The sequence below is a fragment of the Alexandromys fortis genome, unplaced genomic scaffold, assembly GCF_014885135.2.
Source record: "Alexandromys fortis isolate MF-2015 unplaced genomic scaffold, M_Fortis_MF-2015_v1.1 scaffold_23, whole genome shotgun sequence".
In the NCBI taxonomy this organism is placed as follows: Eukaryota; Metazoa; Chordata; class Mammalia; order Rodentia; family Cricetidae; genus Alexandromys; species Alexandromys fortis.
Window position 1 is genome coordinate 7,731,391 of NW_026067907.1, and position 26,873 is coordinate 7,758,263.

General features: G+C 46.4%; 2 protein-coding genes across 2 annotated transcripts in view; one reads left to right on the forward strand and one right to left on the reverse strand.

Annotated features, from left to right (window-relative positions):
- Slc22a3 (solute carrier family 22 member 3) overlaps positions 1-21,383 on the forward strand; it is an 86,676-nt gene extending 65,293 nt beyond the window's left edge. The window contains exons 6-11 of the mRNA XM_050135900.1: positions 6,425-6,522; positions 6,616-6,830; positions 13,109-13,217; positions 13,902-14,014; positions 16,061-16,160; positions 18,944-21,383. Of these exons, the coding sequence (XP_049991857.1) occupies positions 6,425-6,522; positions 6,616-6,830; positions 13,109-13,217; positions 13,902-14,014; positions 16,061-16,160; positions 18,944-19,004 (696 nt within the window). The 3' untranslated portion in view covers positions 19,005-21,383. The remainder of the gene's footprint in view (positions 1-6,424; positions 6,523-6,615; positions 6,831-13,108; positions 13,218-13,901; positions 14,015-16,060; positions 16,161-18,943) is intronic.
- Plg (plasminogen) overlaps positions 21,064-26,873 on the reverse strand; it is a 38,059-nt gene continuing 32,249 nt past the window's right edge. Inside the window, exons 17-19 of the mRNA XM_050135898.1 lie at positions 26,241-26,347; positions 21,671-21,816; positions 21,064-21,488 (exon numbers count right to left, since the gene is read on the reverse strand). Of these exons, the coding sequence (XP_049991855.1) occupies positions 21,327-21,488; positions 21,671-21,816; positions 26,241-26,347 (415 nt within the window). The 3' untranslated portion in view covers positions 21,064-21,326. The remainder of the gene's footprint in view (positions 21,489-21,670; positions 21,817-26,240; positions 26,348-26,873) is intronic.

Here is a 26,873-nt window from a genome sequence, read left to right on the forward strand (position 1 = left end):
CGACACTGGGCATTCTTGAGCTTTGACATGGAGAACAATTCTGCTTCCATGGTGGTTATGAGCATCCATGGGTGCTCCTGGCAAGTTCCCTACCATGTCTGATTCAGTCCCGTGACACCAAACCCTGTCTCCCACACATCCTGTGTCTCCTGAGCGCTAGAGTTTTGGAAGTGAGTGCCGTCTCCTGCTCCCTGAAAGACACTTCTTTCATTAACGCGCCTAGGAAAGAATAAAAATAAAAAACGTCCCCAGCTTTGTTTCTAAGGTGAAGAAATATATCCACAAGTGACTCATAGCCACAGCGCTGGGCCTTCGCTGAGGCTGTGGCAGCAGCCGGTCTCTGGGGGGCCTCAGATGGGAGCCACCATGGTGGTTCTGTAGCATGTGCAGAATGCCCAGTCACACGGGTGGAGACAGAGACTCCTTCAGGGCCAACGAGCTCTCAGAGTAGATCTTAGCCGCAGAGGACCTGAGGAAGATCCCAAGGTCTAGGGTGTCAGTGCCCGCTGTCTAGTACCATAGCCTCTAGCCTCACATGCGTGGGGGGGGGGGTGAATCAATTGGTTCGTTCTAAAATTTACCATAAGAGAAAACTGCGTGGTAAATTGCAAAGATTTGCTCTAAAACAGTACAAATGCCTCATAAGTGACTTCATTTGGACATGATAACATTAGACTAGATTATGGCCAATAAAACACATCAGAGTGATCAATTTCACCTATTATCTTTACCATTTGTGCCACAACTACTAGGCAGCTCACCTTTGTGGCTCATCCGTAAGTTTTACTGTGCAGCCCTGGTCCTGGGGACTACAGTTCATCCTTAATTTTGATAAGCAATGGTCATCCCTAAACATCTTGGCATAGATATTTCCTTGTTGTGGATGATTTTCAAAAAAAAAAACTGTAGGCTTTATTAAAGAGATACAATGTGTTTGTATCATTTCCTCACCACCTCTCCTCTTATTCCTTCCCAACCCCTTCTCAAATCCATGGCTTCCTATTCTTTAAGTATTGTTGTTAAACACACACACCACGCACACACACACCACATACACACACCACACCACACACACAATCATCACACACACACCACACCACACACACAATCTACTGAGTTCATTTAGTGTTGTTCGTGTGTATGTGGACTTAGAGCTGGCTGCTTGGGATTGGTTAACCTACAGGAGCTTCTCGCTGGAGCGGACACATTCCCCTTCTCTCTCGGCAGTGTATAGCGCCTCTTCTAGTGGCGGGATTTTGTGAGATTTCCCCCATCCAGGTTGGCGCGTCAGCTGTGGTTGTCTTTTCTCAGGTCTTGTTTAGGCAGCCATGCTGTTGCGATTTCATGGGTGCCACATGTAGACGACACTGTCTTCAGCAGGTGTCCTGACCCTTTGCCTCCTACACCCCTCCTTCCCCTTTCTCCTTGAGCCTTGGGAATAAGGGTCAACACGGACATTTCTTTATGTGCTCTCACATAGTAGATGTTCTATTTGCCCTCATTTTTAGTTTAATAGATATTTTCTAAGTTTCTCAAAGTACTGCAGGTAGCTTGGCAACTCTGCTTCATGGAGAGCAAGCAGGATATACTGTGAGTAGTTTGGCATATCGCTCTCTTCATGTAGAGCAGACAGTGTGGACTGCAGGAAGCTCAGCACCCTGCTCTCTTTACGGGGAACAGGCGGTGCTCTTCTGCCCAGGAGTTGGCTGAAGCTCTTTCATGTCAGATGCCAGAACTTCTGATGTTTCTGGGGCTTGCCTATGTCTGAGTAATGGGGTCACGCACTAGACAGTATGTGAAAGACCCTGGGTATCCCCCAGCAGTCACTGGTCACCCTTCCAGCACCTACAAACCCTCTTCCTCTTTAAGACTTGGAGGTTTAGCTTTGAAGTGGTTTCTGACCACTCAAATAAGTAAACCTCAAATCTTCAAACAACCATTGATTCCCACTGACTTAGAAAATAGGAGCTTCTTGAGGGTGGGGCCTGTAGTCAACCTATGACAACATCATCATTGGATACATTGTGATGGTGAAGGGCTCATGGCCATCTCAACTGTACATTACCTACTGAGAACTACCAAATGATTTGTAAGGCTACAGATGCAGCCACCAGCCCTGTGCCCTTCTCCTGCCCACAGCAGATCCTGCGTATAAACCGTGTTATTCCTTCCTGAGCCTGGGGGACCAACACCTCTTCTAAACCCAGGGTTCCGGGAAGAGCTAAGGCTTAGGAGTCAGCAGATGAACTGGAACTATTCATTGACTCAGTTTCTTCTACTAGTTCCCAAGGAACCTGAAATGTAGACCGAGATCTGAGGCCTAGGGCAGTACTTAGTGAGCCCTTGGGTACAGTGGAGCTGGTGGTTGACTCCCTGTACCAAGTCTCTTGAACACACTAGTTGTGTGTACATTTTAAGATAATCACACCCACCTTACAGCCTGATATGTCAATGGTGACAAACTGATAAAAAATATAGCTGTTATATTAAAAATACTGCATCAAAATGCAAGTTTTAAAAATGGATGATGGCAGTTCTCATTGGGAAGGGCTTCGTTCGTGTCACGGTGCATTTAGGTGTATCTGTCTGTGTGACAGCAGTAGCTGAGTAAGCGGTGAGCGAATTATCCCCTACAAGTAATTCCTTTTAAATGTTACTTTTTAAAAAATAACCCTAAGACTAATAGCATCCGGCATGCATGAGCATGTATCTACACATATACATAAGCATCCAACTGAATCTTCAAAATCATAGAGTATTAGCTTCCTTTTACTGCTGAAGAGAAAACCACGCTCATGGTGCCCCAATAACGTGTGGAGTGAAAAATATACATATTGTGAGCCAAATATCACAGCACTAGCCTAATCCATCTGGGTGTGTTTTCTGACCGGAAAGTAGTTCTCCATCTGGGGGGCTCTGAGCATCATTTTTTTTTTTGACATGGTTATTGGTCTTTCTTGGTGAATTTAAATTGAAAATTCACTTCGAAGAAATATACCTTGAAGAAAGGAACCAGGAAGAGTTATAAAGGCACCTGAGCTAATCACAGAATACTCTTTTTAACATAGCCTCTCTCCCTGTTGATGGTCTATGAGACCTTGGCAGAATGGAAAGGCGGTCGGGGGGATGGTTAGAGCAAGTGGCTCTTCACCTTGTTGAGAAGCAAGGAGGCCAGCATCCATAGCTGAGCCTTGGGTGGTACCTTTCTTGAAGAGAGCATTGCTAAGCACTGAGCCTCTAAACAGACAAGTATTATACAAGCAACTCCCTGCCCTTTGTGGCAAAGCAGGGCCTGTCCCACTTGGAACCCACAGAGGTGTGACAAAGAAGAGTGGCAACCATGGTGTGGAAGAGATTCTGTGTCTATTGAAGTTCTAAAGAAAGCAAAGTTGTTCCATCAGGGAGCAGATAAGGGCTACCCTCATCCAGAGTTTGGGGAAATCATGAAGGAACTTGGGAATCGTGGGCATGCGCCATGTTGTAGGCACAGTCATTGTTAGGTGGTCATGGATCCATCAGAATTCTCAGAGGGCTCCGTTTTAAATTGCTGGGTTTTAGTGTATAGAGGCCACGTCTTATTAAAATGCATTTTTAAAAAAAATATGCAACAATCTGGAATAGCATTTCAGGTCTTTTGTTTCTGACTCAGACTAGGCAAGAGTCCAGCACCTTTTGGCAGTAGAAAAGAATCACAGCTATGGAGGGAGGTGTTCTGTAAAAGAGCAGTAGCCCAGACGCTGTGTTCATGAGTTGGCAGGACGCGACTGGATATGTTCCATCCAGGATACGGCTCTTAGTCTCTCGAGGTCTCTGGACATCCAGAAAGTGGGTCATCTTTCAGAATATCTGCGTCACTGCGGAGACGCTGCTAGTAAATCAGAGATGAGCTGGATCCACTTACCTGCCTGGCAGTACTGTTAATCCCTCCATTCACTGAGCAGGGAAGGACCGTGTTGTGACTGATTACTTTCCCTTGTTTCGGGGAGTTCGTAGTCGCCCCGCAGGTGATTATACAGCTACACATTAAACCTGGGCTTTGGAAAAGCAGAGTTGAGTCCCTGCTTTGTCCCAAATCTCAAGAATTTTACACTGAAACAAGTATGTTTACAGAGAATTGGAATCCGAGTGAATTAAAATATGGAAGCGGTTGTTTTAACAATAAAATTATTTTGCCCAAAATATTCAGAGGTCAAAGCAAGCGATTGTTCTGGGTTGGAGTCTTCAGATAATTCTGCTTTGGCCGTTAAGTGGCAGAAAGCCAATTTAAATGCTTTGGGACAATAAGGACGGGCTCATGTGTCTGGAAGTCTAGACCCAGCTGGGTTCAGAGGTGTCCTAGCCAGGGTCTGGGTGACTCATTAAAACTCTGCTTATCCCTCTCCCCACCCTGAACAGCCAGCTGCGTTCTCAGTCTGGTTCCCTGAGGATGTGGGGTGTCTGCTAAAATCTAGTTGGGCCCACTATTTTGTCATTTTTAGATTCCTTTGGGTGTCTCTGAATTAAGGGAAGTAAAGGATTTTTTTCCAAAATAAGAACCATGAATGAGATGATCAACCTACACTTTTAATCAGTATCATGGTTCTTATGAGTTAGGGAGACTATGGTGATTTTTTTTCTCTTCTTCTTTTTTTTTTTCCTGTATATATCCTCTTTTAAAACCAGCTAGGTAGTTATCATGTGGGCATGAGGACATGAACTCCATGCCCAGAACCCACATAAAAAAGCTGGGTTGGTGCTGTGTGCCTGTGACTCTGGTTGGGAGGCCTATGTTTGAGCTCCAGGTCAATGAGAGATGCTCTCTCGAAAAATGAGGTGAATGCCTCCTAAGGAATGACACCAGAGGTTAACTTTTGGACTCCAGGTGTGTGCTGGGTGGCCAGTGTGAGGATGTGGATGCAGTGATGTCAGTGGCTCTCGGGGCTGAAGAGAGAGGAGAATCAAGCCTGACTCGTGGGAAAATCTGACCTGAAGGAAAAAGACGCCCCGGCCAAGCTGGTCATGATGTGTCTATGCGGGAGACATCCTGCTATTGCGTGTTATTTTCATCTTGAAATTAAGATCCTTTTTGAAAAATCTAAATGATTTGACTCAAATCTAATTTACCTAAATCATTTTAGGCCAGAATTAACCTTTTCATGTTTGAACTGGAAGATTCCATTTTAATTTTGATGTTCTTTAAAACGCACATGGAAATGGCCACCAACCATAGAACGCTTATGGTTAGAAGACTCCTCCACACTCCACAGCAGTGTGGGAGGTCAACAAGAGAGGAGTTCCCGGATACAGGTGTCAGATACTGACCTGTACCCTCTGCTATTTAGTCCTTGTGGTCTTGACTTTTGCTGAATTTCATTGACAACAGGGGTTGGGAACCTTCTATCAAATTGTCCAGAGATGGGAGTATATGTATCTAGGTGCAGGTGGGAGACTAAGGGTCCTGAGGTTACATGGTGCATTTTCTAAGCATCGTATATGAGATGGGAGAACTAGGCTGCCAAGCCCATTGTTGTGAGAGGCTAGAAACCGAAATCAAATGGGGATCCCAGTGTCCTACATTCTCCTGTGCTTGCCTGCCTCAGACAATGCACAGAAACGCTGTGGGAAACACTTGATAACGACCTGACTATATCACTGTCATCTGTGCGTGCCTACCCTCTACTTGGTATCCTTGCCTTACTCTGAAGTGGTGAAGTCGAGAACATAAAGGGAAATCCCTCCGTGGTTCTGTTCTGCTGTCATTTCTGCTGCTATGATAAAAATGCCCCAACATGCACCGCTTAGAGAGGAATGGTTTTATCAGGCTCACAGTTCCAGGTTACAGTCCATCAGTCCGGGGAGCCAGGACAGGACCTCAAGCAGCTGGTCACGACATAGCCACAGTCAAGAGAAGACAGGATATATGAGTCCTTGCTTGGTCCTGGGCGTCCTTTCTGATCACCACCAACATTCAGAGTGAATCTTCGCACCTTGATTAGCCATCAAAACAGCCCCGCACTGGTGTGTCTGCAGGCCAACATGATCTCGAAATTCCCTCACTACGACTCTCTTTACAGGCGTTTCTAGGTTATGTGAAGCTGACAGTTCAACAGCATAATACCCTTACGTTGAGGTTTTCTGGGAAACAGGTGTTAGCTGGGTGCTGAGAGGAAAGGTACATGGTGACGTAAGGGGAGCGGGATCTGAAACAACTTAGCACCAGTACTGGGTTTATCCTCAGACATTTGCCTGAGTTAACTGCATCTCTGTGGGTCCGACCTACTGAAAATGCTGGAAGACAAACTCTTCTGTGCCCAGTTTTGAAGATGGAATTGTGAAGGGCCCAGAAGTCCAGGAACATCACTTTAATTTTGTTCGGTTCACACGCTTACACTATGTAGGTGTACCTTGCTATAACATGGTACTGAAGTCTGTCCCTCTCGTTCAGATCACTGTTACAGATGAAGAAGTTAGCAACCCATCCTTTCTAGACCTTGTGAGGACTCCGCAAATGAGGAAGTGCACACTCATTCTGATGTTTGCTTGGTAAGTTGACTTGGGCTGACTTTCGGAGCTGGTGGTCAAGTGCGCCATTTCCTTCTGGTCGCGGACCCTATTCTCTCTCACTTCGTCTTTCAGGTTCACAAGCGCCGTGGTGTACCAAGGACTCGTCATGCGCCTGGGAATCGTGGGAGGCAACCTCTACATCGACTTCTTCATCTCGGGGCTCGTGGAGCTGCCTGCAGCCCTCTTGATCCTTCTGACCATCGAGCGTCTTGGACGACGCCTTCCTTTTGCAGCAAGCAATATAGTGGCTGGGGTGGCCTGCCTGGTCACCGCGTTCTTACCAGAAGGTATCTTCCTTCACGTTTAGCTGACAGTTCTCAAAGAACTTACCAAAAATGTAATGACTGCATATGGTGGAGCAGGTGGGGGTCACTTGTCTTTATAAGCTGTGCTATCTATTCAAAAGCTTGGGTGATGTCATCCTATTTTCTTTCTGGATGCAAAGATCGAAGACAACTTTACATCAATCTTTGCTGAAATGTCAGGTTTGTTTGTTGATGGGAATGGGATTGCTAGGTCTAGGTCATAGTGATGTCATGTTAACGTATTTCCCATACCTACCATGCTGCAGACACCAAGCTTCACCCCAGGTTAGGGACAGAAAGATGATGGGGCTCTTGGCTTCATTTGGCTCACAGCCTGTTGAGAGACATAGACATTTTCACAACATCACAACAAGAATGCGGTAAATAGAATTGACAAAGGTGGGGGAAAGGAGGGTGAGGGAGAGGAGGGCTGAGGAAGAAGTACTGTGTAGACCCGAGGGAGAAGCCAGAGCTCTTTACCAACTACCGTTTCCTCCCGCTATTTTCCCAAAACATAAAAAGTTGTCATGAGTTCAGGAACTTAGGCTTCCTTGTGATTGCTGGAAACTGCATGAGGAAGTCAGAGGAAGGTCGGTCCCCAGCACGACTGTCCCCACAGGACATGGCAGGACCTGGTGCTGCCTATGAGCTCCTGGAGAGGGGAAAGAGAGCTGCTCACACCTGTAGCGCTTTGGGGTACGGCAGGAGGGGGAGACGCCAGAGCCTGGCTCACAGCTGGGGAGTCTGGCTGGGATGGAGGAGGATGGCTCCTTTTAGAGGTGTTGTGGAGGTCAATATTCTGGGGCTTGAGGGCTGCTGGGTGGGGGTCAGGAGGAGGAAGAAAGGATAGAAAAAGACTCTAGATGCTCAGTCTGCAGCCAGATGACCTCTGCCACAGAGCACAGCTGTAGCTACAAAGAAGCCATTCGGACCCCCCAGCAAGGTGTGAATTGGAGCACAGGAGGTATTTCTGTATTCTGGGTGTGCCATGAAGGCTTTACAGGAAGCAGGGTTCTCCACAGTCCCTGTGCTTACTAAGGAAGCCGACCGTCTCTGAGAATACCAAGGGCCAGGAAAGACATGGCTAACGTGGAAGAGATCAGAGCAGACACGCACAGGAGACTTGGTTAACATTAGACACCTGTTTATGAATTCCTAAAGTAGCAGTTAGACTTTACTTGGATAAAAACTACAGAAACGCCAGCCCTCAGGACAGAAAAGGTAAATGACGTGCAATTCCACCCTGCTGCCGTGGCTGAGGAAGAGCAGAAACACGGGCTTCTTCCCTTTTCCTCAAGTGCTTCCGACTCCCCGGACCACAGCAATGAATCTCCACCAGGCGGGTGGCTGGACAGCAGACACCCCTCCCTACATCCCCCACTCTTGACGCAAGGAGGGTGACCTCTAAAAGCACAGTGCCTGGCGGCTCCTCCCCGAGCCTCTGAGCGAGGGGCAGCATCCTAGCCTCTCTATGGTCACCCTCATCTTTCTTCCTTTCCCTCCAATCTCTGCCTCTGTCGTCACGGGACACACTCTCCCTCTTGGCCTCTGTCCCCTACTGTGATCGCATTGCAAGCTTCTAAGTAAATATGAATCCAAAGAAACACAAATAGCCCACAACACAGTTAGTGTTTCTTAAGAGCTATGGAAGCTGGAGCCGGAGAGATGGCTCAGTGATTAAGAGGACCCGCTGCTCTTCCAGAGGATCTAGGCGCAGTTCCTAGCACCCACATCAGGCAGCTCCCAGACACCTGTGACTCCAGCTCCAAGGTATCTGATGCCCTCTTCTGACCTCCACAGGCAGAAAGACAGACAAATAAAAATAGAAGCACTGCAGAAGCTAAGTAATAACCAGCCATCAGTGTGTCAGTGTGTATGTATTTAATATTGATTAATTGCTGGCCACTAAACAGAGAAAGGAATGGAAAGGAACGAGAGAAACATAATTGCCTTTCTCAGAGGTACACAATTTTGATTAAAGGGTAAAAATTTAAGAATGTTATAGAATTCTGAGCTTCACAATTCTCCCTCCTTTCCTCCTTCCTTCTCTATGCCCCTCCCTCCCTCCCTCCTCTCTCTCCTTCTCTTTCAGTCTATATGTATTCGTGTGTGTTGATGTGTGCACAAGTGCTCACGCTGGTGTGGGTGTTCCCAGCCATGTGCAGACCAGAGGTCGGCATGGGTGTCCTCTCTCAGCTCCATCTGTTTGGTTTCTTGGGACAGGGTCTCTCACTGGCCTGCGGTTTGCTAAGCAGCCAAGGCTGCCTGGCCAGTGAGCCCAGGGCTCCCTGTCTCCACTTCCCTAGTGCCGGGACTTCAAGCCCCTCCCCGTGCCTCACTTGACCTTTTTATGGAACGCCTGGACGTCAAGCCACCATCCTCATAAGTGCTTTTAGAGTCCTAAGTCTGCGCAATGATGGGCCAGAAGAAGTTCCAAATTCCCAAAACGAATTCCATCTGTGAACAGAAGCCCCTCCATCCAGCGAGTGCTCCTTCCGATTTTAAGGACTCTTGACTCCAGGGACCAGGGAGGGACTGTGGAATTAACATTTGGAAAGTCTTTCTAGCTGCCCTTCCCGGCTGGGCTTGACGTCTCCTCAGCCCCTGGCTAGAATGCTGCCAAGCCTTTTGGAGAGGTCAACTCTGAAAGTTAGTTCTCTGAAAACCTTACTTTTTATGGTCTGAGAATGAACTTGGGAAAAAGAAATGATCTTCGCTGCTAACTCTTAGATTCGCTGTCTAGAAAGCAGAATCCTGGAGCCTGGAAAGAAAGGGCTTTCTGTCATGCACAGCCACCTGTCACCGCCACTTGTTTCTACTCAGTGTGGCAGCAAACCTAGCCGTGCGGCAAGTCCCCCTCCCAGAACGAGACTATCTTTTACTTTGCTTTCCGAGTGGAAAGTGCATGCGTCTGTCTACCCCAATTTACATATCTTTCTTAGGACTTTTCTTTAAACTTTATTTCAGGACTCGGAGCAGATGGTACATCCATGAGAGAGTGAAAGCTGAATCTTTTAAAATTCTATATCTTTTCTTCAAAAGCCGAGTTTCAGGACTCTAGCTGCCTGAGCAAGTCCCCATCATAGAGGAGGATCATTTCTCTGTGTTCATACATGACTGTGGAAAGTGACTTTAGATGCTGTGGTCATTGTTCATCTATGTGAGCATGTGTGGGAAGAAAGAGAGACAGGCACACACACACACACACACACACACAGAGAGAGAGAGAGAGAGAGAGAGAGAGAGAGAGAGAGAGAGAGAGAGAGAGAGAGATTGTGCATCAATGTAGCCCAGACTGACCTCAAAATTGCTATATAGCTGCGTATGACCTTAACTGTAGTCAGATTTTCTTTTCTTTTTGGATCTCCAGGCACCAAATAATGACATGGAGACTTATTATTGTTATTATTATTATTATTAATTAAAGTTTGGCTTTTAGCTTAGGCTTGTTCCCAATGAGTATTTATATCTTAAATTACCCTGCTTCTATTAATCCACATTCTGCTGTGTGTATGTGTGTGTGTTTACCTGTCCTCCATTTTGCATGCCCGACCCCCTCTGTGCCTCACTGGCATCTCTCCCACATGCCTGGATTTATCTTGAGTTTCTCTCTTTGCCTGAAAGTTCTGCCTAACCTCTTCTGCCTGTCTATTGGCCATTCAGCTCTTTATTAAACCAATCAGATGACTTATACAGGCAAGGCAAAAACAGAACACATCTCTACACAGTTTTCTCAAATATCCCACAACACTTAACTTTTAAATCCTCCTGCCTCTACCTCCTGAGTGCTGGTCTTCCAGATGCCACCAAGCCCAGTTTATGTGTGTTAGGATGGAACCCAGGACTTTGTACATACTGGGCAAACATTCTGCTAGCTGAGCTACATTCCCCCATCTTTGATATTTTTTAATTTGGTTTGTTTTTACCATCAAAAAATATCTATTATCAGAATAATCAATCATTTTCATTTCCATATGTAATTGTGCATAATCTACATCTGCTAATGAACTGTTTTCGAGTTAATGTAGTATGGTATCTTTGGGACTTCTTTCCCTCCCAACGAAAGCTCTGTGCCAGTGTAGTATTTGAGAAAAATAGCTGAAAGTCTTTAGGCCAAGGTCTTGTAGGACAGACCACTTCTGCAGAGGATGTCAAACTGATAACACTTCCTGTTCTATCGAATTGACTAGTTATTTATGAATTAACCAAATTTTTTTATGATGGTGGTGATGGTGGTGTATAGGAAGAACATGGATGTGTTTTAAGTTGGTTTCTTAGTCTTTAATTTTTTTCCCATTGAACAATGTAAGCCTCAGTTATAAACCTCAATAGACATTGAACTTGGTGGGACTCACAACCGCCATCTTGCTATAGTAAGAAGAGGGTCTGCCTGAGGCCCCTACCCTGGATAGTGGTTTCCATGGAAGCAGACAGCCTCCTCTGTGGCTGCCCTTATCATCCCATCAGCTGCGACCCAGGGCATCTGGGTGAGCTTCCGCTTTCCCCCTCCATTGCATCTCCAGCAGCAACTGCTCACTGACAGACAAGGGTGGAATGCATTTCCTAGTCCCCTATGGCTCTCACGAGGATGCAAAGTCTAAATAAGAGCCACGTTTACAGCTGTCCTGTGTCTGAGCAGGTGGCGGCCCGGAACATGAGCACAGCTCTGACCTTCCTCACTCCCCAAGTTAACTACTGTTGCAGCAACTGCAGGTGTCCCATCTGCAAATGCAGCGAGTGCATGGGATGTCCCCAACCAGCTTGCGACTAAATCTTAATCCTCTGGAGCTTCCCAGCAATGGTCTGGGCTCTCAAAACCTCGCTCTCTGTTTGCCTACCTGACAGATGTTTGTGGTTTGGATTTTTAATTTGTTGAATATTCTCAAGAGTGAGCACACACTGCTGAGCTTAATTTCTTCTTTCATCATCTGTGTTTGTGATAACTTCTCCATAAAAAAAAATGGGGCTAGGAGGTGGTGGCACACATCTTTAATTCCAGCACTTGGGAGGCAGAGGCAAGCAGATCTCTATGAGTTCGAGGCCAGCCTGATCTACAGAGTTCCAGGACAGGCTCCAAAGCTACAGAGAAATCCTGTCTCAAAAACAAAACAAAAAAAAAGAAAAAAAACACAAACTATGCCTTGTGTGGTAGTGTATGCTGAGAACACTAGAATCCAGCACTCAGGAGGATGACACAGGAGAATTGAGAGTTCAAGACCAGCTTGAGCTTGACTTTGTCTCAAGAAATGAAGGTCCTTATCTAACTCAGGGGTGAGCACTTCCCTGCCATGCATAAGTCCTGGGTTCAAGCCTCAGCACAACAAGACAATAATGCCTAATTACACCTTCAGGGAGATGCAATGTTTGCTAAGAGATGAGAGAATGATCTGGTGTGGTGTGAACCTCTGTGCAGAGATGCTGGTACCCCAGCTGTGTATCAACCAGCAGATACAGTCTCCATTCTGTCCCATGCCCTCATAACTCTAGGATAGGATGACATACATTGCATAACTCATAAGACATTCATAAGGCCTGACTGTTTAGAATTAAAATGTTGCATTTTGTCTCCCTTAAAACTGAAGAAAGTGTTTCCTGGAATATTTGCTGTGTCCCATTGCTACAGTAGAAGACAGGTTGGGGCAGGGGTCTTCATCCAGTAAAAGCAGATGGTCCTAAAGCAGTTTATTTTTTAAGGTGAGCCAGTTATGTGTATGAAACTGGCTTCCTGGAGGAAGAGCATGGCTGGGGATGAAGGCAATGAATGACACACGCCATGGGGATAACACGGAACCAAAGTCCCTTTCCCAGGATCCCAGTTCTCAACCTTCTTCCTCACTGGAAACCAGCCTAGCTAAGGAGAACACCTCTCTGGGTCTGTGCAGAGTGAAGACAGACATCTGACTGTAGCCATGGTTTTCAAGGGGACAAGAGGGACTTCCTTCCAGATCAAGGCCAGTGCTTGGCCTCTCTAGGACGGCACTACCTGGGACGTTATTTAGCATAGTGATCGCTCAGCAAACAGCTCTTAATTGTATTTCTATAGCCAATTCTGCACTCAGGAAAGCATCTTCCACACACTAAATGGTAGCTATCAAGGTGGGATTAATGTAATTTGTCTATAATATAAAGCTTTTGCCATTTGTTCTTAAGTTATCAACGATTTAGGTTGGGGAGACCAATGAATGTGTTTTGTTGTTTTGTAAAATGTCGCTGAGCTCATTAGAGCCCTAACTCTCCCCTTCTACACATTCTGTTCACAGGGATACCATGGCTAAGGACCACAGTTGCTACCCTGGGAAGACTCGGGATAACCATGGCCTTTGAAATAGTTTATTTGGTAAATTCAGAGTTGTACCCGACAACATTACGGTAATTCTGGCAATTATATTGCCATTTCTCCTAAGAAACTATAGCCAAATGTTTCCAGGGTTGCTGATCTATTAACTAGGGCTCAGTTCATCCCCTTAAGACAATGGGCTTTGAGTTGTAGCTTCCGCTCATTACCTGCCACATTTGGTGACTTAGAAATATGTCCAGTGGCTGTAACTGGAGACAGAACTGTGATTTTTTATTTTGGGGACCAGAAAGTCTCCTAGAATGCCTGCTTAGATGATAAGTTGGGTCTGCTCCATCAGCAGCACCCTGTATCGAGGCGAAGCCTTTTCTGACATCATCTCTTGCTTGTGAGCAGCTGGCTACAGAAGGCGTGTTCATGGCTCATGCAAGTTGGCTTTCTTGCCCGATGCTATATTTCTGCAGGCCTAGCTTGCAGGGTACCAAAGTGACCTCTGAGTGTCATGGACTGGCAGGCTATGGAGCTGCTGATGAAGAAACATCTTTTCACCAACACTGGAGATATTCAGTCACTAGTCTCACTGCTTGACAGTACAGAACGGGAGTGGCTTGTTTAGAGCATGAGGCGGTAGTAGCTTTCAAAGCCGAAAATGATAGAAAGTATTGACACAACTTCTGTAATTTAGTATATCTGGATATTTCTATTTTTCTGAGTTTGTTTTTGCAAACTTCCACCTGAAAGTATGTTTTAATCCGCAGGAACTTTGGGGTTTCACTCTGCTCAGGCTTGTGTGACTTTGGGGGGATCATAGCTCCGTTTCTACTCTTCCGACTAGCAGCTGTGTGGCTAGAACTACCTCTGATCATCTTTGGTAAGACTTCATTCCTGTGGGGGTGGGTCCGAGTGAGTGGAGGGGTGGGGCACATGTGTATGTGGTTGCGAAGGCACATGTGTGCACATGCTTGCAGAGGCCAGAGGTCAACCTCTGGATTGTTTCTTGGGAGCTAGCCACCTTGTTTAGCAAGACAAGGTCTCTCATGGGGCTCAGCCATTGGACCAGGCTAGCCAGCCAGTGAGTCTCAGGGGTCCATTCACAGAACTGTAATTATAAGTTTTTGCTACCATGCTACCACCATGCTACTATCAATCATGCTACCGTCACGCTACTATCATGCTACCGTCACGCTATCATCATGCTACCGTCACGCTACTATCATGCTACCGTCACGCTACTATCATGCTACCGTCACACTACTATCATGCTATCATCATGCTACCGTCACGCTATCATCATGATACCGTCATGCTCAGCTTTTTACTTTTTTTCTGCAGCTATAGCTCAGGTCCCCCCTGCATGCGTGGCAGACTTTTACTGACCCATCTCCATGCGGGTCTCACATCTTCTCACTTGTTCATGCATTACAGAACCTGTAGTGGTCACTGGGTTAGATGTTGCTGACATCCACCCCATCTTCTGATGGTGGTTTCACTTCTAAAGAGTCAATCTTGTTATCATTACATTCAAAATGCTAAATGGCTTCAAGTCACTCTACCTTAACAGGATGTGATAAACAGTGTCTGTGTCAGCTTCTGTCGTGAGGTTCTGAGTTAAAATCAAACACTGTGGAATTCTTCGATGATGTGGAAGAGGAAAACATCCATTTCCAGGGACCATATTTACCTTCACTGCCTTATGTTTAAAGATGGGCCTGAAAGCTAATTGTACTTCCTAAAATATTCAATGTCTAAATTTGCTTCGATACTGCTTTTACATGTACCGTGATCATCCGTGCCCCTCATGCATCCTGTCTGAGGATACTGTAGACTGGAGGCCCCACTGTCCATCCTGTTCTAGTGCCTTGTGCAATGAGGCCAGGTTGGTGGCTTGAAGTGTGCACACAGCAGCATTGACACTCTGGGGACGGGCAAAGCCAAAAGTCAGCTCTTTATCCTCAGGAGCCAGTTGGTAAAGCTTACCAGCTCATCACCTAGTCCGTGACGATGGAGAAGAAATAGCAGAGAATGCTTTTCCCAGAAGTTTGGCTCTCAGGAACAGCAAAGGGAAGCTGGGCAGTGATGGCACACTCCTTTAATCCCAGCGCTAGAAAGGCAGAGGCAGGTGGATCTCTGTGAGTTCGAGGCCAACCTGGTTTACAAGAGCTAGTTCCAGGACAGGCTCCAAAGCTACACAGAGAAATCCTGTCTTGGGGGAAAAAAAAAAGCAAACAAAAAGAACAGCAAATGTAGAAGGTAGCCAGGGGTTGGTATGGGGTCAGTAGCTCGTGGAAGAAGAGGGTTGGTGTGTTTGAACGTGTCTGACAACAGACTGAAGATGTCTGGGAAGTAGATTAGACACTTCAGTGAGGGGTCCCCAAAGGCAGGCACAGCCAAGGCTTTGCCCCAAAGAAGAGAGTGGCCCTAGACAGTCATGTGACTCTAGACTGTAATGCGGTAGGAGGGTCACAGAAAGATAGTAGGTAGAGGGGGCTCCTGTGCACTGACTCTGTCTTCCCAGTGTACAGAAGAGGCCCGGAGTGTCTGCAGCCTGGCAGATGCACTGGAAGCATAGTCACATAACACAAACATGGAGCCTCACAGCCTGCATGGTGGCACCCGTAAGACTGCATCGCCTAGCGATGGCACGGCTGCCGTAGCTTACCTGCGTCCACTCTATCTGTGGTGGTTACACAATGAAATCGCTACGTTTCACAGTGTATGTCCCTACGGTTACATGATATCTGAGTGTCAGTGCACACCAGGAGCACAGGGACCATGAGCTGTGCAGAACTGAGGAAGGTGGTCATGGTGAGCAGAGGGGTATGGCTGCTGAGGGCAGGTGAGGTCAGGAAGTGAGCGTAGCGGTGGGAAGGGACAGTCTGTGTGTTCCTAGGTGGTCATGTCTCTCCTCATCTGGCAGGCATCCTGGCGTCTATCTGTGGAGGCCTCGTGATGCTTTTGCCTGAAACCAAGGGCATCGCCTTGCCGGAGACAGTGGACGACGTGGAAAAGCTTGGCAGGTACTACGTGATTCAACACTCCCTAAATGAAAGCTTCCTGTTAAGCCACGGGGCATTGGTTATCCACAAGGGAAATCACATTGTCTTCATTTTATACCTTAAAACATTCAAAAGATTAAAAAGGTTAATGCAGAAGATCTTAGAGCTATAAAAAGAATGTGGGCTATTTTTAAAATGTGGCTGAGAAGCGTTTCCTAGTAAGGTGTTAAAACTCGAAGTGATTTAAACCAGGGCTGATGAAGAGACCGTGACAACGCCCAAGTGTGCATCAGCGAGGAACTATCGGGAAGATGGCACCGCATCAGAATATGGGCCACCCTGAGATGAAAAGTGGTGTCTGTCCCGTGGACCAACACCCATGTTCCTCGAGATCCATTACAAAGGGGAATGCAAGCGGTGGGCGTAGCATCATTTCAAAGGATTATGATACGGGAACATATATGACAGACAAAAGAGAGCTGGAGCACTGATAGATAGGAATAAAGAAGATAAATGATAGTACCTAGAAATTAGATAAAAAGACAATAGATAAATGATTTGTCAATAAGTACATAAGTTAGAAATAAAGATAAGAAAGACAATAGATAGGTAGATATATGGATGACTGGAGGATGGATGGATAGATAGATAGATAGATAGATAGATAGACAGACAGATAGACAGAATAGATAGACAACACGAGAGAGATCAAGCTTTGGAGGGAATATCTATATCATTTCTGGTTATATATTAATTCACTTCCAACCACTACTTAAATTTGAAGAGTTATATCTACAAAAAATTTTATGTGTACAATTTTTTACCATTTCTTCTGAAATATTTCACAATACAAAGATAGAAACGTGAATGTATAATAATTTTTAAAAATTGTCCAGCAGTAATCTCCCCCCGTGGGAAAGGACAGGAGTGGGAAGAGTGTAGGAGGAGGGTCAGCCTCAAAGTCCACATAATTCTGCAGTGTTTGAGATGACATGGTCTGATGTTATTTGCATACTTAACAAATAATTTGGTGCTATAGTAAAGTAACATATTAAAGGTAATAACTAATCTCACTGAGACAGAAATTAAGGGGAGACATCTAAATTGTAAAAGTGATCAAATATATGCGTTTTTAAAAGACTCAGTTTTGTTCCTTTCAAGGCACTGTTTTTCCTTGCTCACAGGCTAGAAAGAATGTAGAAATTGATATTTTAAAATACCTACGTGCTCCATGGTTTTTCGTGTGCTCTTTCATTTAATAGTCAAAATAGTTGTGTAAAGTAGAGTTTTTTTAGCCCCATTGGGAAATCAGAAAGGCTCTCACCATGCCAGGAGTGGTGCTGACTCTGTCGGGGGCGCCAGGGTGACTGCGCTGCTGTGGCTGCACCAGGGTGACTGCACTGCTGTGGGGGCACCAGGGTGACTGCACTGCTGTGACTGCACCAGGGTGACTGCACTGCTGTGACTGCACTGCTGTGACTGCACCAGGGTGACTGCACTGCTGTGAAAGCACAAAAGTGACTGCACTAAAGTGACTGCACTGCTGTGAAAGCACCAGGGTGGCTGCACTGCTGTGACTGCACCAGGGTGGCTGCATGTGGTTCTGTTTTGTCCTGCATCCTACTGTGATATTTCCGAAGCGTGAAGAGCTCTCCGGTAGGATTGGAAAGTCCCTTCTTATGACCCACACCCTCACACTCACCAGCCAGGGGTCAGGCTCTGAGAAGAGTAAGAGAAAACCATTGGAGTTCAGGACTCTTCCTCAAATCATTCATACTAACACTAGGTTAAAGTACTGGACAAGAGAATTTTAGGGGTTAGGCAGACCTAAAATATTTGTGGGGAAAATCAATTATTCAAAGTATTATAGAAACATGAAAAAATAGATTAAAAAATTTAACTGGGCACAAATTCTCACTTTTTCATGCTCATAAATTTTCTATAATAGAAAGTAGAGTAAATTAATTATACCTAGTCTCTATTCTCTGGGAAATAGTATTGTGGGGTTGGACAGATGGCCCAGCAGTTAAGTTACTGTTCTTCAGAGGACCTGGGTTTGGTTTCTGGCACCCATATGGTGACCCACAACCCCTGATAACTCCAGTTCCATTGGCTCCAGTGTCCTGACTTCCTGAGGAGAACCATACACTTACATACATGGAGACAAAACACTCATACATATAAAATAAGTCTAACTCCTTTTTAAAAAGAAAAACAAAGAGTAATTTACAGTTCTAGAAATTAAGACGGCCCATAAAGATTTACTATAAACTAAAACTACCCAGCACCAGGCTATTACAGCGGGTTAGCATGTTTCCTTCTGAAACCAGGAGGATGGATCTTCTGTCCCCATCAACAGCTTGGTTCCAAACCATGTATGTCATTTAGTAAAATCTTTAAGGCTCTTGTGTGAACCTTATGTGGAAAGTGAGCCTAGAGCCACTTCTTAACTTTTGCATTGGGAAAGTCAGGCGACTGCATGGGTGTGTTTGATAGAACAAACCATGCTGGTGAGGACAGACGGCTGTCTTCCAGTGCTCTCAACCTTCCTGATGCTGTGACCCCTTAATACAATTCCTCATGTTGTGGTGACCCCCCCAAACCTAAAATTATTTTCGTTCCTAATTTATAACTGTAATCTTGCAACTATTATGAGTCGTAATGAAAACGATCTGATATGCAGATGGTCTTCTGTGAGCCCTGTGAATGGGTCGGTTGACCCGCCAAGGGGTCACGACCCACAGGTTGAGAACCACTGCAATCCATGCCATTACATGACCCCTTGTTTGCCTTTGTCTTGTCAGCTCACAGTTGCATCAGTGTGGCAGGAAGAAGAAAACCCAGGTCTCCAGTTCTAATGTCTGAGGCCCCTACATTGCCTGGAGGGCTGGAGCTGTGTGGGTACCACCCACAGCCAGGAGAAGCCGAGCCTGCTGGGAATATGCCTGTGTGGTGCGCTTCAACTCCTCCTGGTGACACCTTTCCAAGGAACCTTAAAGTCAGAGTATTTTGTATGGTATAGGACGGAGAAGGTTTGTCATGCTACCCAAGCTTGTGGGAACACATAATCTTTGACCTGTCTTGCAAAGCGCCTATAAGTACACAGATTCTGCGTAGGCTTTCTTTTGTCGGGAGCATTGTCTCTGACACATTGGGTTAAGGGGAGATGGTTCTCAGGATAGCCCCATCCACGAGGCAGGATGAACAAACCGAGGATCGGCACGTGCACAGAAATGTGCTCAGCGATCCCATCAAGACAGCAGTGAGCTGTGTTTCGAAGAGTCTGAGGACTGCTATTTCTGCTTCCCCTGTGCTCCAAACACACGCCTTCACCGAGGCGACACATCAGGTGTTGTGTCCCCATGTCCGTGTGCCCCCCACCCCTTCTCTCTTCTACAGCCTCTGAGGTTCCAGGCCCCAGACTAAACACAGTTCCCTAAGTAAGGACAAATCACGCATCTACAACACCTTGTGAGAACCTGGCTGTATTCGTATACAGTCATACTGGGGTCCTGAGACCCCGATATTTTGTCCTTCAGTGGACCCTTGTGATCACAGACTCTTTACTGAGAAAGAAAAAACATGGATTATGACTTCTTGGGTCTTAGAATTTGAAAAGGAAAAGAGTAATCGTGTCCCTTTGGTGAGTCCAGTTCCGGTGGTGCCTGCGGCTGGGGGTGAAAGCACACACAGCCTGCCTTCGGGCCGTCTCAGTACTTTTGACTTGTCTTGGGGTGGGGATTTATTTTTCATTTAAAGGGAAAATCAACTATATCCACACTTAAGAGAATTAGCAGCCGCTTCCTAAGTGACTTCGTAAATGAGGGATTGGACTTTTTGTTTTAAATCAAGACTTTTCTGATGTGAGGACTCAAAGGCAAACACCGTGTTCCACGATCTGTGCTGTTCTTGATTTATTTTCAGACTCAGTATGTATCTTAGGCTGATTTTTATTTTCACTTCAAACTTGATGTGGGCAGGCAAAATTAGCACTAAGAGAAAGCCTCACCCATGTGGAAGAAAAAACTATGTGTGTGGAGAATATATGTGTTTCTGACACTATGAAGATGTGTGTAATGACAGTAAAACAAGTGTGGTAATCCTTAAAGCACACAAGAACCGAGTGTGAGTGTTGGGTCTTGCACCAGCCTTTTGGGTATCCGGTGCCACATCCACTGTGCGAGCACAGGCATTCGTGCCGTGCTTTTCCTGCGTTTCATTGCTGTAGCACGGCTCACGCCCACTTTGCTATTGCCTTTGGGTTGCATTTGGAGTTGATCGCTGTGTTTCATTACAATAAACAAGTTTTAAACGGTTTTTAAAAAATGTCCATCCCTTCCTGCTCCGTCTGGACATGTGTCCACGGTCAAACACTCTCCCACCTAACAGTGTGCTGTTTACTGTCTCCAGACCGGGAAAAACGCTGCTCCACTGTTAACTTGTTGTTCCTTTATGGGCTCCTGGCACTGTGCGTGAACTCGGATGTGACCCACAATAACGTTCAGATTCTCAGCTGGCCTTGTATTAGATTTCCCTCGCCTAGTCTATGCCGCGACTCAGCTTCGCATCCCGGGATCTGGGCTAGAGCCCAGTTGTCAGGACCAGATTTCGATCCCCAGAATAGAACTCGTTCTCCTGACTCTTCATCTGTGTGGCAGCTTTGAAAACAAGGTTCTTGGTGCCAGAAAGGGAGACATTGAAGATGTGTGTCAGGTTGTTGTTAGCTGACGAGGCCAATGGACAAGTGACTTACTGAGACCTTCAGCTCTTCTCTTGGCGGCCCTACTGTCTGCTTAGTCCTACGGGCAGCTGGCCCTTAGGAAAACACCTAAGTCCCTTCGGTCAGTTGTTTTTAAATTGTTAGGGTGAACAAAGAGTATACAAATATTGAAGACTTCCCTTATCCCCAAAGCCAACTCAAAGCCAAGGAACTACAGAGTTTATTTTCAACAAATACCACAGCAGCGTTGGTCCTGTTACCACAAAATCCAGAAGTCCGTGGACAAGAACAAAGTTACCCACGATAATACAAAAAAAGGGGCCGAGGGGGTGACGGGAGGTGGTGGTTCCATGTAGCATCTTGGTCTGATTACTGCCAATTATTTCCAAGAAACCCAAGTCCCCTCCCCACCTTCCAGCGGCTAGGAAGTTTTAGTAAGTAGATGTTTTGCTTTGCCTCCCGCCCAATTAATTATTTTTCATCACTTCTTCTATCCAGTTAACGAACCATGAAACGCGAACATAGACACCGGGCTTATTGGGGCGAGCACAGCCAAGACCCCAAGAAGTGACTCCTTGTAAAATGTACTTGTCCTTCTCGAAGCAAACCAGAGGTCCTCCACTGTCACCCTAGATGAAGGAAGGAGAGTCCACGTGAGGCTTGAGCTACACCTTTAGGTTATGGATGTCATCTTTGTATTATCTTTGCAGTGGTTTCCTCTGCAGGCCCTAGGTTGTCAAATTCTCTTGGACTGAAATTCCAAGAGGCAGAGATGGGTCAGCCCACGACCAAGGCTGGTCTCTTTTCTTACCTGGCAGCTGTCAGTGCCACCGGACAAATTCCCGGCACAAAGCTCTCTGGAATTGACTCTGCCGTTTAGATACTCATAGCGGTTGCACACCTTATTCTCAATCACAGGCAGCTGGGCCTCCTTGAGATAGCCAGCACCGAAAGTCCCTGGAATAAGCAGCAAAGATGTGGTTAGAAATCCAGTACAGGAAACTTCCAGAATGACAGAGGGCAGTTACAAGAGCTCTCGCTTGTCAGGCTGGGTAGCACAAGGAAGCGCTACTATCACTTTTAACCCTCTAAGCTGTAAACATAATACAAGATGTTATGTGCCCAGTGTCTGCCGTGACATTACCGGCGTCTTCATGGTGTTTGGAGCTCTGCTGTTTGTCCACATTTTATTTCCAGCTTAAAACAAAAAAACCAAATACATTTACTATAGAGAGCTTTAAAAATGCAATTGCTACTATTGTTACATAATCTTTTTTCAGGTTCTTTAGGCTTTGTTTATCACCCATATGATATTGCTCCACTTCAAATCCAGCTGGTCCTTGTTGTAGCATAAGGATGGGGGTGTGGACCAGAGAACAATCTCAGGTGTCATTTCACAGGCACTGCCTCTCTTCCTTTTGAGACAAGGTTTCTCTCTGGCCTAGAACTTACCCTGTAGACTAGGCCGACTGGCCAGCAAACCCTAGGGACAGTCCTTGTCTTCTCCTCACCAGCACTGGGATTACAGTGTGGGCCACCATGCCCAGATTCTTTTACATGGTTTCTGGGATCAAATGCTGTTTTCCAGGTGGACATACCCAAGACTTCTCCATGTTTTCATAGATAATCCCATTCTCCAACTGGGCAAGCCCCCTTGCCAGGTAAGCACTTCACCAACTGAGTTATCTCTTTAGCTCCGTAAGAGTGTGTGTGGGGTGTGTGTGTATACATGTGTGGTGTGTGTGCATGTGCAGGGTGTGTGTGTGTATACATGTGTGGTGTGTGGGCATGTGTGGGGTGTGTGTGTATAATATGTGGTATGTGCATGTGTGGTGTGTGTGTGCTAAGTGGTGGTGTGTATGGTGGGATGTGTGTGTACGTGTGTGTGTGTGTGTGTGTGTGTGTGTGTGTGTGTGTAGGCCAGAGGTGAATCTCAGGTGTCATTCCTTGGGATGTTACCCTCCTTACATGTTTTTGAGATAAGGTCTCTCACTGGCCCGGAAAATGCTTAGCAGGCTATTCCGGGTGGCCAGTGAGCCTAAGGATCCACGTGTTTCCAGCTCCCTAGAGCTGGTGTTACAAAGACAGACCACTGGGGCTGTATTTATGGCTCTGGGGATCCAAACCAGGCCTTCAGGCTTGCATGGCAAGCACTGCACCAACGGAGCCATCTCCCCAGCCAGCCTCTGCCGTTCCAGCAATGCTCCAGTCTCCCTGATAGCTTAATGGTGATTAGTTGCTTAATGACCATGGGGTTTCCCATGAGGAGCATGTTCTGGAAACATGACAGTGGTTGCACAACAGTGTAAATGAGCTACAGGCATTTCAAACAGTCCATTTTATGTAGTGTATATTTATGGCCTCCCTAAACCATAAAAAAATAACATAGTTGTCTTTTTCTAAGAATTAGTTTTTCCAGGAACAAGCTGGGGGCATAGTAGAATTTCGTTTAATTCCTGCACTGGTGCCAGGAAGTAGGGACCTCTTTGATTCTTGACAATGCAGTTAAAGAAATGAGGCTTAGTATGGTCGTGGTGTTTACCTGGACCGTGGGACGGTGAGGTCAGTGCCCACACACTTCTTCACTGTGCTCTTTGGCCCCCTCCTGCTCACAAAGGTATGACATCTCTATCCCTACAGTTTACTTTCATCCCATGGTATTTTCTTAAGCCTCGGTTCCCAGACGTGACAGACACATATTTATGGTCAGGTTATTGTCTAGACTGCTATGGCCTTAAAAAACCCACTAGAAAACATCAGTCCTTAACAGCCTTGTGAGTGTCCACATTGCACTATTAGTAAAATGTTGTAACTTTTTAAAAAAAATGAGCTAATGTAGTAGGTGTAAATCATTCTGATTTATTCTCTAATTTCTACTTCTTTGGCACGTAGAGGAAGGGGGCGCTCATTCCCTTACTTGTTTTAGGAGTTTGTTTTTCTTCTTTGTATGAAAAGCTGCTGCTACTGTGGCCCAGCCTAAGACTGGACTCCTGCAAACCCACCAGGAGTGCCGTTGTCCAGAGGGATCTACCCAGGATTTCTCTGCAATTCTGAACAGCGCCCAGCTTTCCTCAGAGTTTTGTAACATACCTTTGCCTTGCTAGCATGGAGCAGCCAAGAAATAACGGACAGTCCCTCCCCAGACACTGTGACTAGACTTGTCTTGGGCTCAGAAAATGTGTAATCTGTCTGGTGATTGCAGGAGCTGGAAGAGACTTAAGGGTGTGGAACCAGATGGGGTAGTGGGCATTGCTTGAACCAAGTACAGGGATGGAGGCGGTACCCCTCTTAAAATACTGACTGACCGTAAATCTACCGCAGTGCCGCTACTGCTGTTCACTTTCACCTCTGGGTGACTGGAAGTTTCTGTAGTCTGTGGAGATATGCTGCCATCAGGTGGCCAAAGTCAAAAAGGCATCTCTAGCGGCTGAGGACTACTTGTAAGTGGCTTAGATCAGAAACTCGGCTGAGAGGAACCAGCAGGCCAAGTCTAGCTTTAGCAGGACCCCTGAAAATGAGGGGGACAGCAGGGACCATCCTGAATGAGTCCTCAGCCTCAACAGCAAGTCAGCGTTGGAATGTGCAAACCCGATCAAGTCCAGGGCATGAAGTGAAGCGAGGGAGAATTCCGGTCTAAGAAACTGAGAGCGCTGATTGACTTGATGCCATTATGCATATGGAGAAAAAGTGGTAAGTGAGCTAGAGTTACGTGACTCATCTCAGTCCAGTGACTATCCTGAGAATCATTTTCTCAGGAGGTGTGTTATAGGACCAGGAATGAGAATGAGCTCAGTATGGGATAAGGTCAGAAACCTGTGGTGGGGTAGGAAGGAAAGGAAATGGGCTTGGAGAATCAGGCATGGCTGAGCTCAACACTTTGGTGATGCGAGGATGGTAATAGTGATGGTGGCACTGATGGTGAGGTGGAGATGATGGTGATGGCAGAGATGCCGATGATGGTGGTGATATGATGGAGACATAGACGGTGAATTAGTGATGTTGATACTGATGATGATACTGATGAGGAACAGGGGATGGTGGTGGTGGTGGTGTCATGGTGAAGATTGCCATGATGGTGATGGATGGTGAAACAGCAACGTTGCTGACAATGGTGACGATAGTAATTGTAATGATGACACTGATGTGGAGGTGGGGGTGTTGATGATGATAGTTGTGGGTGGCAATAGTGATGGTGATGATGATGCTGATGGTGCTGAGGCAAAGATACTGGTATTGATAGTGATGGTGATGATGACAACGAAGATTTTGGTGTTAGTGTGATGATGATACTGATGTTGGTGTATTAATTATATCATAATATCAATAACCCACAATGCCCTTATAAAGTACTACAAATGGGACACTGACTCTTACAGAAGTTAGCTAACTTCTCAGTGTCAGAGGGACACTGACCTAGAACTTACTATCAGATACTTGGGAGCTGGGCTCCATCTTTAACCAAGATACTTTCCTTGTTTCCGTGAGCAAACCCATGATCAAAAGGAATGACTATTCTTTTTGGTTTCTGGCTCCAGTGCGGTCTGTTGCGGCCTGGCGACAGCTGCAGTTTGCAACCGTGGCAGGAGGCTGCCTGTCACATCTTGGGATCAGGAAGCAGCGAAGGGAGGGCTGATGCTCATGGGGTACCCATCTGGGCTTCCAGCTGTGGGCGGACCTTCCTCCTCAGTCAAACCCTGCTTGTGTGTTTGTAAGTCACAAAATCTTTCTTTGAAAGAAAGTCTTCTCCAGAACCAGCACACGCCTCACGTGTGTACTGAGAGGAGCCCATGTTTGTAAGGTGGCTTTACTGTTCCCACAGCTGAGGCAGCTTGCTGGATCTAATTGTCATTAGGCGTACGTGAAGAGAGAAGGAAGAGCCCCCCTGCCCCCGACCAAGTAAGCACAGACTCTGATAGGGGAGCCTACATGAGGTTTCTTCCAGTCCTAACCCCATCAGCTGTATCCAGACATCTGGGGGCCTTTCTCTCCTCTCCAGACAGACAGCTTGTTCCCTCTCTGACGCCTTTCACACACGTTACATGTGTGATTATTTGGGGAGACAGCTAGGTTAGCCTCAACTTTTGCTGTTATTGTGTTACATCGTATTTGAGAACTCAAAATAATAAAGTCACATGAAAAGTGTAGGCTAACTGGTGGGTTGTGCCAAAGCCCCTCCCCTGACAAAGGGACATTTGTAGGTTACGGGTCTAAGGGGCAGTCTCTCTCTTCCTCACATCTTGGTGACCGATTATAGAGATGTAGCAAGTGGCCAGACAAATCCAGAAAGGGGCTGGACCGCATTCCCATGCAGGACCTTGTACAACTTGCTCCCCACTGTTCCCTCTGTCAGAGAGCTGCAGGTCAAAGTCAGTTCATCTCACCTTGAGTTTCTCCCCAGCCAGTGATGTAGCACAGCATCCCGCCCGCAACCACGTAGTTTGGAGATGGCAGACAAGCTGGAATGACTTTATCTGTGATGGCGGCTGGGCTGAAAAGTGAGCATGAAATGTTACATCCGCTGCTCTGCTGGAGGCCCCCATCCGTTCACCTGCAGCTCACCCACCGCCATGAATCACCTGCCTCGATGTCCCAGCATCCTCTGAGCTGGTATTTCTCTACTTCACTGACACAGAACAATACAGAAAACTCTTCAACCCCACAGTGCCCTACAGTGTCCTATGAGCTAAACCATCAATCGTCTGGGAGGGTGTGTATGTTTATGCATGTGTGTCCATGCAGGTACCAAATGCACACTGGGCATTTGCAGATAGAGGCCAAAGGTTGACATGGGGACTCTTCTTCTGTTGCCCATCATTTGAGACAGGGTCTTCCCTGAACCTGGGGTTCACTGAGTTGGTGAGCCTGGCTGCAGTGAGCTGCAGGGATCCTCCTGTCTCTGCCTCCCTGGTGCTGGGGCTGCAGGTGTGCATCTTCAGGTCAACCCTTTTACACGATGCTGGAGGTCTGAGTGTGGGCCCCCGTGCTTATGTGGCAAGCTCTTTGCCAACTGAGCC